The sequence below is a fragment of the Carassius gibelio genome, chromosome B5, assembly GCF_023724105.1.
Source record: "Carassius gibelio isolate Cgi1373 ecotype wild population from Czech Republic chromosome B5, carGib1.2-hapl.c, whole genome shotgun sequence".
In the NCBI taxonomy this organism is placed as follows: Eukaryota; Metazoa; Chordata; class Actinopteri; order Cypriniformes; family Cyprinidae; genus Carassius; species Carassius gibelio.
In genome coordinates, this window is record NC_068400.1 from 18,161,470 (window position 1) to 18,176,928 (window position 15,459).

The window sequence follows — 15,459 nt, forward strand, 5'->3', positions numbered from 1 at the left end:
CTTCGAGGTAGTGGCATATCAATACACGGTTCTTCTGTTTGTGCTGTCCCTGGCTCCCCGCAGTTTTATCAAGTGCATAGATGTGGCTCTCTCCCTTGTGAGACAGATGGGAGTTCGTATACTGAACTATTTAAATGACTGGCTCATTTTAGCCCAGTCGGAGGCGGAGCTGTTGGCTCTGAGATCCCTCCTCCTCAACCACCTCAAGTGTTTGGGATTTTTCCAAGAGCTCATTGTCCCCAAGCCAGTGTATCACGTTCCTGGGGACAATTATCAACTCGACCCATATGAGGTCCATAGTCTCACCGGAGCGTGCTCTTGCCATTCGGCAGCTCACAGAAACCTTTACGCCAGGAACTGCTCAGCCGCTCAAGAGGTTTCAAAAGATGCTAGGTGTCATGAGCTCAGCATTGCCAGCTCTGCAGCTCTACATGCGGCTGCTGCGGTTTTGGCTAAAACATCAAATTCCGCCCTGTGCCTGGCAGCATGGTCACCACATGATCAAGGTGAGCCAGGCCTTGATGCAGTGCAACCCTGGCCCCTTGGATGAACCCTGGCTGGTACTATATGGGGTGGCGGTGGGGATAGTTTGCCCATGGAAAGTCATCTTCACAGATGCTGCCAAGACGAGGTAGACGAGGTCAACCTTTGGCCTCTGGATGAGTGCAGAAAGTGTGCTCCATAACATCCACCTGAAAATTCTGGCTTTATGTCGAGCTCTCAATGTTTTAACTATGTCCTAGTTCTGGTCGGACAACATGACAGTGGTGTCCTTCATAAATTGCAAAGGCAGGCTCTTCTTGAATCCCCTATACACTCTAGTGAAAAGCATCCTAGAGTGTGCCCAGCACCACATGCTCTCGTTGAGGGCAGCGCATGTGCAGGACATTCTGGACACAGGGGTGGACATGTTGTCCCGGAGCTACCTCCCCTCAGAGGAATGGAGGCTTCACCCCCAGACTGTTCAAGGGATTTGGGACGTCTTTGGGAGGGCAAAGATTTACCTCTTTGCCTCTGAAGACAACTCTCATTGCCCAATCTATTTTTCAAAAGTCAAGGATGCTCTTGCAGACAACTGGCCCAGTCTCCTCCTTTATTCTTTTCCCGCCAGTCGCTCTGATCCCCCAGGTCATCAGATGAATCAGGGAAGGTGCTCACAAGGTCCTCCTGGTAGACCCTCTGTAGAGGGGCCAATCGTGGCTCTCGGACCTGTCACAGCTGTCACTAGCAAAGCCATGGCTGATTCCCTTGAGAAGGTAACTCCTATCTCAAGTAAACAGAATGATATGGCTCCCCAGAGCTATAGGCTCTCCATGTATGGCCTCTTGACAGAAGTTGGTAGTCCTCCCAGAAAGCATCATGAATACAATATTACAGGCTAGAGCTCCATCCACAAGGTGCCTCTATAGCGTTAAGTGGTCGGTTTTCACTACCTGGCTCACAGCCTGTGGTGAAGGCCCATTCACTTGTGACAAATCTGAGATATTGTCCTTCCTCCAAGACTTAATGGATAGGGACCATACTCTCTCTACCCTTAAAGTCTATGTTGTTGCTATCAAAGCTTCTTATGCACATGTAGCCTGCTATGCTGATGATACTCAGCTCTATATTTTTTCGCGGCCTAGCGAAACATGCCATGTAACATGCAATGCATGTTATAACCTAGAATGCTGTCTAAGACTTAATGGCTGCTCTGTCAATTCTTCGTCATCAGTTAGGAACCTAGGTGTTAGATATATCTATATTACAACCTATGCTCTCAATGTCAAATGCAGAAATGTTAATCCATGCATTTATGACCTCAAGTTTAGATTATTTTAATGCTTTATTGTGTGGTTGTTCTGCACGCTTAATAAACAAACTCCAGTTAGTCCAAAATGCAGAAGCTAGAGTTCTTACTAGAACCAGGTCTAGATTTTAAAATCTGGCTTATTACTTACAAAGCCCTAAATGGTTTAGCACCTCGGTATTTTAATGAACTCCTGTTACATTATAGTTATTCACGTCCGCTACATTCTCAAAACTCTGGCAACTTGATAATACCTAGAATATTAAAGTAAACTGCGGGAGGCAGATCCTTTTCCTATGTAGTGCCCAAACTCTGGAATAACCTACCTAACATTGTTCGGAAGGCAGTAACACTCTTGCAGTTCAAATCTAGATTAAAGACCCATCTCTTTAACCTGGCTTACACATTACACACTAATACACTTCTAATATCCAAATTAGTTAAAGGATTTTTAGGTTGCATTAATTAGGTAAACCAAAACCGGGAACACTGTCCATAACACCCGATGTAACAATACATCATTAGAATAATGCCATCTATGCTAATATTAGCCTGTTTCTCTCTTATTCCGAGGTCACCCTGGCCACTAGATCCAGTGTATTCAGATCAGATGGTCAGATCAGATGGTCACTGCAGTCACCCAGATCCAGTACCTATCCAGCCCAGATGGTGGATCAGCCCCTTGAAAGGCCCTCTACAGCCCTGAAAGACAGCAGAAACCAGGACATCTAGATGAGCCCCAGATAAAGATCCCCTGTAAAGACCTTGTCTCAGACGACCAATGGGACAAGACCACAGGAAACAAGTCAAGTCAAGTCAAGTCACCTTTATTTATATAGCGCTTTAAATAAAATACATTGCGTCAAAGCAACTAAACAACATTCATTAGGAAAACAGTGTGTCAATAATGCAAAATGACAGTTAAAGGCAGTTCTTCATTGAATTCAGTGATGTCATCTCTGTTCAGTTTAAATAGTGTCTGTGCATTATATCAAGTCAACAATATCGCTGTAGATGAAGTGTCCCCAACTAAGCAAGCCAGAGGCGACAGCGGCAATGAACCGAAACTCGGTGATAGAATGGAGAAAAAAAACTTGGGAGAAACAAGGCTCAGTTGGGGGGCCACTTCTCCTCTGACCAGATGAAACCAGTAGTTCAATTCCAGGCTGCAGCAAAGTCAGATTGTACTGAAGAATCATCAGTTTCCTGTGGTCTTGTCCTGGTGGTCATCTGAGACAGGGGATCTGTATCTGGGGCTCTAGTTGTCCTGGTCTCCGCTGTCTTTCAGGGATGTAGAGGTCCTTTCTAGGTGCTGATCCACCATCTGGTCTGGATACATACTGGATCCGGGTGACTGCAGTGACGATCTGATCTGGATACAGACTGGTGGCTACGGTGACCTCGGAATAAGAGAGAAACAGGCTAATATTAGCATAGATGCCATTCTTCTAATGATGTAGCAAGTACATTGGGTGGTATTGGAAGTGTTCCCGGTTCCGGTTTACCTAATTAATGCAGCATTTAACGGATTTGGATATTAAAAGCATATTAGTATGTTATGTGTAAGCCAGGTTAAAGAGATGGGTCTTTAATCTAGATTTAAACTGCAAGAGTGTGTCTGCCTCCTGAACAATGTTAGGTAGGTTATTCCAGAGCTTAGGTGCCAAATAGGAAAAGGATCTGCCGCCCGCAGTTGATTTTGATATAATAGGTATTATCAAATTGCCTGAATTTTGAGAACGTAGCGGACGTAGAGGATTATAATGTAAAAGGAGCTCATTCAAATACTGAGGTGCTAAACCATTCAGTGCTTTATAAGTCATAAGCAATATTTTAAAATCTATATGAAACGATTCTTCTGCACAATCTGACTTTGCTGCAGCCTGGAATTGAACTGCTGGATTCTTCATGAAGAAGGCCACATGCCGCTACGCGTGGGCATTTTAAAGTTGTCCATTTAGGACATGTCATTTTTTGCAATAAAGACATTTTAATTATGGAGTGCCTCGGCTATCAGAGATTTCTTTTTCTCTACACTGCCTCTTAAGATGTTCTACCTTGGACCGAAGGGCACCCAAATCAAATTTAAAAGGGATTGAGCACGCCATTCATCTTGAATCTAAATAGATACTATTTAAACTGAATTGAGCTGCATGATGACATCACAGAATACAATAATGAACTGCCTTTAACTGTCATTTTGCATTATTGACACACTGTTTTCCTAATTAATGTTGTTCAGTTGCTTTGACACAATCTGTTTTGTTTAAAGCTCTATTTAAATAAAGGTGACTATGTACGGGCAGTCTGTAAGTAGGAAACAACCCTCCTTGACCCTTCACGATCCTCACATGGGACCTATCCATGGTTCTTAGGGGCCTCAAAGAGCCGCCCTTTGAACCGCTTCAGCTGCTGACTTACGTTCTCTGTCATTGAAATCGACTCTGCTAATGGTGAGCATCGGTTAAGCAAGTAGGAGACTTGGTGAGCATGATTTCACCAAGTACAACATGTTCCTGGATCAACATCTTTGTTGATCCTGGAACAACATTCGAATCAACCAATCAGAATTGAGATATAACTTTTCATGAAGTATCTGTTTTAGGCTTAAAATCAGGGTTAGGTGCTTCTACACCATTGTTAACCAGCTATCATTTCCCACTGATTTTAAGAATAAATTATGTTTGGGTTAGGTTTAGGGCTAGGGATTGGGTTAAGTCTATATTTTTGGACAATAATGTTGACCCAGGATGATCAAAATATGTTGTTCCAGGACCATGTATTACTTGGCAAAATCACAGCGACCTAGGAGATTTACAGGTGCGCTCCATAAGCCCCTCTAGTCTTGATTTCGGGCCATGGCGACTCCATGGTTGTCCTGAAGCCAAGGCATGGGTATGTCCCGAAAAGACAGTAAAAGATGCTAACTCGCTAACCGGAAGTTCTTGGCAGACACAACCGGAAGTCGTTGGCAGAGTGAAAGGATATTAGCGGCCCGCCTATTTCACTCAGGAAACTCGTCTATAGAAACAGCCTTTGTGCACAGAAGCATTGTAGGCTACTGGTTCAAGAAACAGTCCTCATCCTCCATAAAATGTGCTGCATACATCTGAATATTTGGGTTGAACTGTTCTGGAATGGTTTTGCAAATACAACTTAGACACTGATTTCTAGTTGTGTCCTATTTTGGAAGACCAAACAAAGTAGTTTTGTTTCACAACGAAACACACAGTGTCTCCACAACATGGCGGCAGCGGCAACAGTGAGAATAAAAGTTATGTCATCTTTCTTTGCGCGAACATTTGGGCGGTGTTTAACAAATCTTCCCACATTGGGACGTAGACATGTGGGGGCGTGTTAGAATGAGTCGTTTTAGGTAGGAGTGGTTGACTCTTAACTTTTAGCAAGCAAGCAACTTTATTTATATAGCACATTTTTTAAACAACAGACGCTGCCCCAAGAATATCTTATTAAGAATATCTCTTTGGATTTGCAACATTAGTCTTTGCAACTTTACAGATCTTCTTTTTGCAAGAGCTTGTAACAATCCAAAGAGAAAGGAAAATTTTAAATCACAACATATGACCCCTTAACCTTTTTCAACTTTAGCATTAAACATTTTTTTCAGTATTGTTTCAATGTTAAAACAATAATCGTCATTATTTCAACTATATTTCAGTATTGAAGGTCATTCATGTGCCAGCTGGAAAGTCAGCATTAAGGCCCTGCAGCCCCTGCTTAGTGGTAATGCCTTTGCGGCAATGAGCCAAGCTGGAGGATGTCTGCCTAGAACAAATTTATTTACATTAAAGGCAAAATAACTGAAATAATAAGAGCTTATAGATCTATAGACTATAGATCTGTAACTACTTTAAGTCTGTCTTAATATTAGTAATTGTAATGTCTCCTGGTCCATATCCTTTCTTTGGGAAGGTCTGCTAGACACAGATTAACGTAACAAATACTATACATATTTATATATTTTGCTATTATATTGTGGAGTGACACTTTCATAAACTTTTCAATACTTCTCCGATTATTTAATGGTAAATATTACAATATCATAGCACAACAACAGTGATCAGCAAAAATAATAAGCCTAATACTCACAATAAAAAGAATAAGGTCATAAGATCATAACAGTCTCGGAGGTAAGAAGTGGATTATCCTGACATTTTTGTCTTTTTATTCTGAAATGCAAGGCAAATGTTGGATCACAATAATTAGGAACCACAGATTCCACAAATCCCTTCACTCGATTGGGATGTTCTCTTTTATTCAATAATGCATGGTCAGTGACTGTAACATAGAGTGTATTTTGCTGAAGCCTATTAAACACGTATTTATACTGATTTCAAGAATGGCCTTCTCAGCTGCCATAGTTGCAACTCTTGCATCATCAGAACAGGGTGTTTAATGGACCACCCTTTCCGTTTAAAAAATGTTTTGCAACGTTTTGTCAGGGCTGAACTTACCCCAGTTATACTGATTCTTAATTTTTTTTTTCTTAGGTTTTAGAGTGCCTGATTTTGTTTCCTTAGGTTTTAGAGTGCCTGATTTTATTTCCTTAGGTTTTAGAGTGCCTGATTTTGTTTAAAAAATACTCTGAAGTTGTATGAAACTGGCTAATCAGATCACAGCTTACTAGATCAAAAATGACTGCCAGTTTTTATGGAATGTGCAATATACAATCACTGGGTCTCATTCATTAAACACGAGCAGAACGAATTTTTGTGTAAATCGCGTGTAAAGTGGTTTTGGCGTAAATTTTCGGATTCATTAAAACGTTCGTATTTTCCAAATGTTAGTTACGAAAGAAATCTACACCTGCTCCCAGCCACGCGTAAATAGTGCGTTTAACGTCTGAACGTTTTGCTCATTAATACGGCTGCATTTTAATTCACCTTAATCGGGTACATATTTACACAGCATTTTGAAAAAAAATATTATATATATTAATTACATACGGTTTTTCTTTTAACTTTTATTATGAGAGCCAGTAATAGGATCTGTAATATGCTGCCAAACTTGCTTTTTTAGGACCTGATACGCCAATATGTACGCTTGAAAATTAAATGGCGTTTTGAATGAACTTCTGATAATAAAACTTCAATTTCTGCAGCTGAGAAATGTTTGTTTTTCAGTAGCTTTTGAGAAGACATGTTGAAATCCTTCGTTTGGTGTCATAATATGATGAACTTATATAGTTGTCAGTCGGATTTAATAGGAGGGATTTATGGTAATTGATAGTGAGCGTGCACGCGCGTCCCATTTACGACTGATTGGAATTCATTAATACACACACACATTTCACTATCACATCTGACGTTTACGAAGTTTTTGTGAATCAGGAGAAGAGTTTTCGGGAAGTTCTCTTTACGCGCAAATCACTCGTATATTTACGAATGCTTCATGAATGAGACCCATTGAGTGGACTATGTGTGCCATTTGAGGTTGAGACTAGTGTTTAGTTAATTATTTTCAAAGATCTCTAAAATATTTCAAGCTATTTTCCCCCTGCTGATATATGGTATGCACACATTTTACAAGTCAAAAGTATCCATGTTGACAATAATTGAAAAACCAATTACCCCTTCACCCATCCTGCAAAAAAGAAATGAATAAAATAAACTAAATATTAACATATTAACAACTGATATTTTAAAAAGCAAAGAATATCAATTCAAATATTTTTCACTTTAAATGTACTATTGTAAACATGCCTTTTAATTTGTTTTAAAGTAAAAAAATTAAGTGGTCTAAAATAGCCCGGAATGTCTAAATATGGGACATTCCTGGCTATAACACAACATTTGCAACAGGTAAAATAAAGTAATACGCTGTTGGCAACAAACTTATTAAAAAAAAGACAAAAATAAATAAAAATGAGGTAGAATTTGTAGAGCATAAGCAGCAAAGAAATGCATTAATAATAGAACTGTGAAAAAATATGTTAAGAGCAGGGATTTAATTTTACTACCAAGGTCAAGTTAAAACTTTTAATTCAGTAAGAATTTTTAAGAAATTTATGCTGAAAGATATTCAGAATAAATTACACAGATGAGCTATGGCAGGCATACAGATCAGCATGGCATGAGATGTAGGAGTAACATTTGTAATTACAGAAAATGGAACAAGAACAAAAACAAAAACCCATCTACACACAGAACAAGTACCCAGTCAGTTAATATTCAGGTACAAACCAAATGTAATTATTATTATTTTTTTTTAAAAAATCACACAATAGCAGTAAAAAGATCCAAAGCACCAAAGTAAAACTACATACAAAAGGACTGTGTGTTAAGAGAGAAAAAAAAAATTAAGTCCACAGGTGGGCAGTATAAAACAGACGACTTTGATTATTTCTTGTTCTTCGCCTGATTTCTTGGGGAGCCTTTCAGTAAATCTCGAATCTTCAGATAAACCCCTGTTGCTTCAGCAACCTCTGTAAACTCAGGTGTGTCCTCAAAAGGAATTATTCCTGCAGCAAATCTGCTACGATGTGGAACAAAAGTTACTTTATTTACCACAGGTTCCTCCATGTCGTCGGCAACTTGCGCATTTGACTCCGGTGTGCTTATCTGAGGAGTGTCTGAAGTTCCATTTGTTGCATCATGATTTGCGTTTTCCTCATAAACTTCATCCAGAACAATAATGTCACCCAACTCTGCTTGCAAATTGATCACGTTTTCATTAATTGAAGGGTTTTCCTGTCCATCACTGGCTGTCTCATCTATCCTCTCATCCTCAGATGCATTCGTTACTGGTTCAACAGGTGATGTTGGTGTACTTTTGATTTCATAGGCAAGACTCAAGTTCTCCATCTTTTCTCCATCTTCCTCCGAGTCAAGTTTAAGTGAAGTGACGACACTAGGGGAACTTGGGATGGGGGTCTCAGAAGCTCCAGCTTCAGAATCACTGTTGGTTGCAGTATCTGCCTTTTCAAGGGCTTCCCAAAGAAGCCTTTGCTGCTCTTCCAGTTCCTCCAGAGTCAGCCCATCCTCTGACTCTTCCCCCTCAGTCAACCCTCTGGCTTGAGTGGACGGAGAATAATTTGTAGGTGGAGTTGGGGGTGGAGTTCCCTTCGGGATTGGAGGAGTGGATGGAGGAGTTCCTAGTGGCAGAGGTGGAGCAATGCCATAGGATGAACAGCCAGGAGGAAGTGGTGGGTGGAACTGGAAACCATCAGATCTTATTTGAGACGTGTCATGATCTGTAGGAGGACAAAAAATTTTATCATATTTTTTCATGATAATTTGTTTTTAGTGATGCACAAAATGTAAATGAAAATATTTTTTTTGGAGGGCAAAATCATTGAACGATCCTTTAACATTTTATTAACATCTCAGATGGTGACGTCTTCTTAATAGATCTTAATTTTTATCAACAAAGATCTTTAAGCCTATGCTTTTTTTAGTTGATGTGTGAACATTTCTTCACTAAACATCATTAGTAGTATATTTATCATTCAATAAATCAAAATCAATTTGGCAACACAATCGTCAACAAAAAAAAAAATAATAATTTCAGAGCATTACTAGTATTGGTGTAGTATCTTCTGATATGAATACATTACAAACTGTAAAATTGTAAGTCACATAGTGAGCTACAGCAGAATAAAAGGGGTGGCAACACAAGCTGCGTGAAGCATTAGAGCACTTCACGGTTGGTCAGCTGTAAGTTTATGCATTTTAGAACAAACTGCAATCATAAAACCAACAGAATCTAGTAACGTTTAAGTTGTGTACCTGATTCTATCTCCATATCTGATTCCTGGTTTTCTGAATTGGATCTCCGTTTCTTTGTCTTCTGGGGTGTGGATTCAGACTCGTGACGCCTCTTACTGCAGCCGGAGCTCTGAGGAGCACATATCGTTGCACAAGGTCATAAATAATTTGGGAAATAAGGATAAAGGTAATAAATTAGAAATACGTTTTTAAGAGATGTTTTTACCGTTGGAAAGTTACTGCTTAAAAAAGCAGCAAAATTTTGCTTCCAATGCTGAGGCTGCATTGGAATAGAACCGAAAGACCGGTAATCCTGCCCCCACCCCCCAAAAAAAACACACATTAGATCTAAATACATTTAATTTAAATAAAACAGAAACCTAGATAGTGGGAAATAAAGATTTACATCAGTATGTATTAATCATGTATAAGATCATCTTTAATTGCAGGCATACTCACATAAACATGCAGGTGAATAATATATAACCATACAAACCTGATTTTGTAGATGGTCAGACTGTAAATTAACTATTATAAATTTCCTGAGGAATATGTCAGTGGTAGGACTGTGTTGATATCTTTGTTTTGTTCAAATTTTGCTGAAGCATCACCATACCAAGTTGTATTGCGGTACCACACTTTGTGTGTTTGGAAGAATCATTATTGCAGGGGATCTTCTTTATGAATTCTTTACAGTCTACATCATTCATTACTAATGGATGATTATTATTATGTAACTCTGTCTTTGTTTCTTAACATCAACCCAGTGGTTAAACCATCAATGCAGTTAAAACATTCATTTCAAATAAAGCTGAAGACTTTGACCTCAAAAACTGAAATTATTACAGTAACAAATGTGAACATTACAAATAAAACCAAACTTTAAACATCAAATTCTTTCCATTATATTCCTCCTCAATGCAGCAGTGCTCACTTAATCCATGCATTGTTTTGTGTCCAATAAATGTGTATGTACACTTACATCTCTCACATTGGGGGCTGCAGACACATTGAAGCCAGGAAAGTCAACCAGCTTTGAGACATCGTAAGATACCTTTTGGCTGTGGTTGTTTTCATCTTCATCATTTGATCCTTGTGAAGAAAATTAAGAGAGTCAATGGCAGTTTAGCTCTATTTAAAACAAACTATCCTTCATTAATTATGCACATGACAGGTAATGATCAGGTCCTTATGATAGAACATTTGGCCATCTACAACAAACCCCTTATGTAAGAAAATTTTCTTAGTAATAATTTTCCTACATTTTCACTATTATAATTAAGGGCTTTAACCTGACTGATGACTGGCCATAATAAAATATAAAACTCAACCTTACCATCATAGAGCATCAGGCCTGAATTTTCCATTTCTGCCTCTTTCAACCAACCAGGTGGGTAGCCGAGCTCCCTCATGCGATAGATGAATGGAGGAAGGGTCTTTGTATTAATCCCAAGCGCATCAAGGAGCTCTTGACTATACGAAGACAATACAAATTACATTTCATTTGACTTGATTTTCAGACAAACAACACTTAAATTTCCATATTAAAATATCTGGAGGGAAAATGTGTGTGGAAAGACAAAATGCAATTATTTTAAGCTTAAATTACATCACACAAAATTTAAATTTTAAATTTTTAAATTTTAAATGTTTACATTTTAGTCATTTTAGTTTTTAAATGCACACACCATAGGGTGGTATAAAATATTTTAATGATTCAGTTAAAGCTAGCCTGGTAAAGTTGGCAAGACAAAACATGATGTGGGATATCATTAAAATTACCTTAATTTGTGTTTTGAAGATGAAAACAGAGACTGAGTTTGGAATTAAATGATTTTGGAGTAAATGATGACATAATTTTCATTTTTGGATGAACCAACCATTGAATGCAATAAATGCAAAGCTGCAGAAGTTACACCTATTCGTTTGTTAAGGACATACTGTGACCTTTACAGGTTTGGACTGACATTTTTGTCTTTTTCGCACAATGACACTTAATAAAATGGCTGACCTCAATATTCCTGGCTTGTACTTTGCAAATCGCTCGTCGACCTCTTCTGCATGGTAGCGCTGGTTGCTCTGATTGCTGTTCTGTGAAAACTCTTTCCTCTTTTCATTGATACGAGTCATATCTTTGGGCTTAAAGTGTGAACAAAGTTTGATTTATACTTGCATTCTTAAATGATCTTCAAAACATAATAATGTAATTATAACTATTAATCTAATAGTAACAGAAACTTTGTCTATACGCAAAGAGAAACACCTCTGGACAGTCTCGCAGTTGATGGTCCTCAGAACAGCAGTTAAAACAGCATGGTCTCGGTCTGTAAGGACAACACAAGATGATTTCACTTCCTCAAGCAGAAAAGCAAATGAAATACCAAACAGGAATTAATCAATCTTTAAAAGCAATGCAGTTATAAAAATAGCACTACTGACTGTAAAAGCAAGTCTTGTAAAGACATGAGTCTTATAATAACATACATATCAATATCCAAATTATACTATTGTAAAATCTTGTCATACCTTTTCTCCTTTATCTGCACTTCTTGGCCCTCAAGGGCAATGATTTGGCCAAAGATCTGCTGGTATCTTTGCAAAAATGATTCAGGAGCAGTGATGTATAAAGACATGATTCAAATAGACTAAAAGCACGGTTTAAATTAATAAGATCACAGCAAGTGTAAGTGCACAGCTTCCTTAAATGTTTAGGATACTTGGGAACTTCCCATCCATCAGTCAGCTGGGGGTTTTCATTCAGCAGCGGTTGGCCAAGTTTATCAACACAGAAGTTGGTGAAGTATAAAACACTTCCTATCATCTAAGATCCAAAAACAAGAAACACTTGTTTTATTTGTGGTTAATTAGCCACCGAATATGAATAATGTGAGCTATGTAGAACTTACACTGAAAGCCTTTTTAATATGCTTGAAGTCACTGGAAGTCTTCACTTTGTAGCTTTCCTCCATAACGAAACTTGAATGCTGCAAAAAAAAAAACAAAAAAAAAAACAAACAAACAAAAAATAAACAGCAATTTTGATTATAAGTGAAGACTATTGTACAAAATGTCCAGTGGCATTAAAGACATACATGTGGCTTTACATGGAGAGCAGAGCCTTCTGGAGCATTTTTACACTCTTGTAGTCTCTTCTGTACAAGACTGTAGATGAAGTCCTCCATTTCTTTCCGACACTGCCTAAACACACACACACACACACACACACACACACAAGTGCATCTCTCAATAAAACCGCTGTTCTGGAAAAACTGATAGCATGAAACATTAAAATTAAGGGTGATGCACAAAACACCTACTTGGAAATGATGTTGTTTCCATAGTTAATTTGACATAGGGGCCCATCGATTTTGGAATCTTCAATTTTCATACCGCTAGAATAAAAATTAGCATAATCGATTAATAAACGACTCTAAATGAATGCCAAGTTTAACTGTATTCTGAAATAAGTTCATTCTTTACTCACGTAGGACGACTTAATATGTTTAACTTTCTCTTCAGTTCCTCATGTGGATCATCATTAAGGTACATATTTTGACTCAGTATAAAGACAGCGACAGACAACAATCAATGAATAAAATCAAATTGTAGTCAATCAATAGGGATAAAATATATTGGCAACCATATAATCAGTCAGTTTTTGCTGTTTATATGAATATCATTATAATTAAGGACATTAGAAACGAATTACACTAGAACTTAATTAATCCTCTCAGCGACAGCTTTCTAAATACTACACATTCAGTCTTTTTCCTGATGCCTGTCACTTACAGAATGTGTAAGACTGTAGTTTCAGTATTCTTTAAAAACATTCAAAAATAGCACAATTGGATGAGTTCATTGGATGATATGCTATAAGGATATTCTCTGCGTTCAAACGCTCTATTGTGTCTTCGCACACTTCTAATGTCTGCCGAAGCTCCCGCAGTCGATCTGAACCCTCACTCTCTTCATCAACAACTTCTTCTATCATACGATCGCGCTCTGGCGCGTTCTCTTCGAACTGATCAAATAATTCGCTATCTCCAAACTCCACCGCAGCCATGTTTGATGATTACCACAATGCGCGTCGCGTACTACAGTTCAAAGGGCAAATCTTACAACGCGCTGACGCAGGGCTGTTGATTGGCTAGGAGACCACAGACAGGAAGTAATACATATTTAAACATGCTAACAAACGCTACATAAGATGTACAGAACATGTCATCTTTGATAAGTATCCAGAGTGGGAAATCTTTATGTGGGCAAGGTCTTTTAGATGCAATAAATCGAGTAATTTTTAGACTAACTCTAAAAAATATATATTCAGCGCATGTGGGTACTAAGGGAAATTAAAAAGTGGATAAATCATCAAAACGAACCGTTTAGACAGAAAATATAGATATAAAAATACCACCTAGTAAATCGGAAATTAAAGTTATCATTAAAGATAATATTAATAAAATGTAGCAGGATATATGGGGTCGAGAAAAAAGGAATACGTTAATATAGCAGTCAGAAAGAAGTGATTGTTAAAAAGTGCAGTAATCTGAGGTGACAGTAGGAAACCATTTTAACAAGGCTGAGAACAGGGCTCACAAGGTTAAATAGTAACAGGAAAACACCAGACAGGATTATGTATACATAAAGTGGAAATCATGTACTCTTGATATGTAGGAAATATATTGAAAAAAGGAGAGAACTACAAAGAGCATCAAATAATAGAATAATGTGGTTACCACATCACAGAAAAACTATCTGAAACTCTTATTTTTGTGCAATTCGAAGTGTGCTAAACACAGGTGAGTGGGCCTGTACAAACCACCTGTATTAACACACGTTAACACTTTTCACACACACTGCTGTGAGTACATAATAATGTATGTGTATGTTTACATGCTCATGCATCATCTTGCACTGTTCCCCAGCGAGCTGCTTGACTTACGATGTTTCTTTTTGCACATGTACAGTATTATGTGAAGCATTTGTATAGTTAGTTTTTTTTTAGTTTAAGTATAGACAAACATTTATATATAGTATATTTATACTCAAAATTTGAAAGTATGTTGGTTTTGTATAGGTTTATACTATTTTACTTAATTGTTGTATGTCTGTATTTATGTAGCACCGTGGTCCTGAGATGCATGACATTTCATTCCACGAACAAGTTGAAATTGCCTTGACTTGATTGAGCTAAAAACAATTATTGAGTCCGCCTGGCTCACAATATATAATCAAGGCTGTCATGTCATTTCTGAAAGAAACTCAGCTTGTAAACAGGATTTAATTATATACATACACACACACACACACACACATATATATATATATATATATATATACACACACCTTTGAGTCTTGTTCAGCAAAATGAACAAATCTTTTTTCGAGTCATTTAGTTCATTTCTATCAACAAATACTTAATATGTTACATGTTACTTCCCTAACATTCTTTCATCACGTGACAGCCCCATAAGCTTTAACCTATGCAGTCTGAGCTAGAAAGAAAATTGATTAGTTAATCTATCGAGTCATCAGGTTTGAGTCGTTCCTTCATCACGTGACAGCCCATAAGCTTTTGACCATAGACTGTATAAAAGGAGATACCCTGGCAACAGATCTGTGTGTATATTGTTTTATATATTTTTTGTCTTTATGACAAGTGTAATGCCTTAATGTTTGTATTGTTTAATAAAAAATAAAAAATAGACTGTATAAAGTGATGTGACCTCTACAGCCAAATATATACAAATGGGTGCATATAGTCATCATCATCATCATCATCATTATAATTATTGTTTACTCTAACAGTTACTGCGTTTCTGGTCTCAAATTGTAGCTTTTTAGTTCTTACAGTTTATAAATGTGTGAATTTCTGTCATGATGGTGAATGTTGTAACAAAGGTAATAAAGTCTTTCCAACTAAGACTGCATAGGTCCAAGCTT

General features: G+C 37.8%; 1 protein-coding gene across 1 annotated transcript; it reads right to left on the reverse strand.

Annotated features, from left to right (window-relative positions):
- Positions 1 to 7,740: 7,740 nt before the first annotated feature.
- Positions 7,741 to 13,638, reverse strand: LOC127958490 (zinc finger CCHC domain-containing protein 8-like). The gene is made up of 14 exons (XM_052557371.1): positions 13,397 to 13,638; positions 13,001 to 13,041; positions 12,834 to 12,908; positions 12,609 to 12,714; positions 12,423 to 12,500; positions 12,234 to 12,337; positions 12,043 to 12,108; positions 11,780 to 11,840; positions 11,528 to 11,655; positions 10,853 to 10,989; positions 10,499 to 10,608; positions 9,743 to 9,829; positions 9,538 to 9,646; positions 7,741 to 9,002 (listed from the first exon to the last, which is right to left on the reverse strand). The coding sequence occupies exons 1-14, from the start codon at positions 13,577 to 13,579 to the stop codon at positions 8,149 to 8,151; spliced, it is 2,139 nt and encodes a 712-aa protein (XP_052413331.1). The 5' UTR covers positions 13,580 to 13,638; the 3' UTR covers positions 7,741 to 8,148.
- Between the last annotated feature and the right edge of the window lie 1,821 nt (positions 13,639 to 15,459).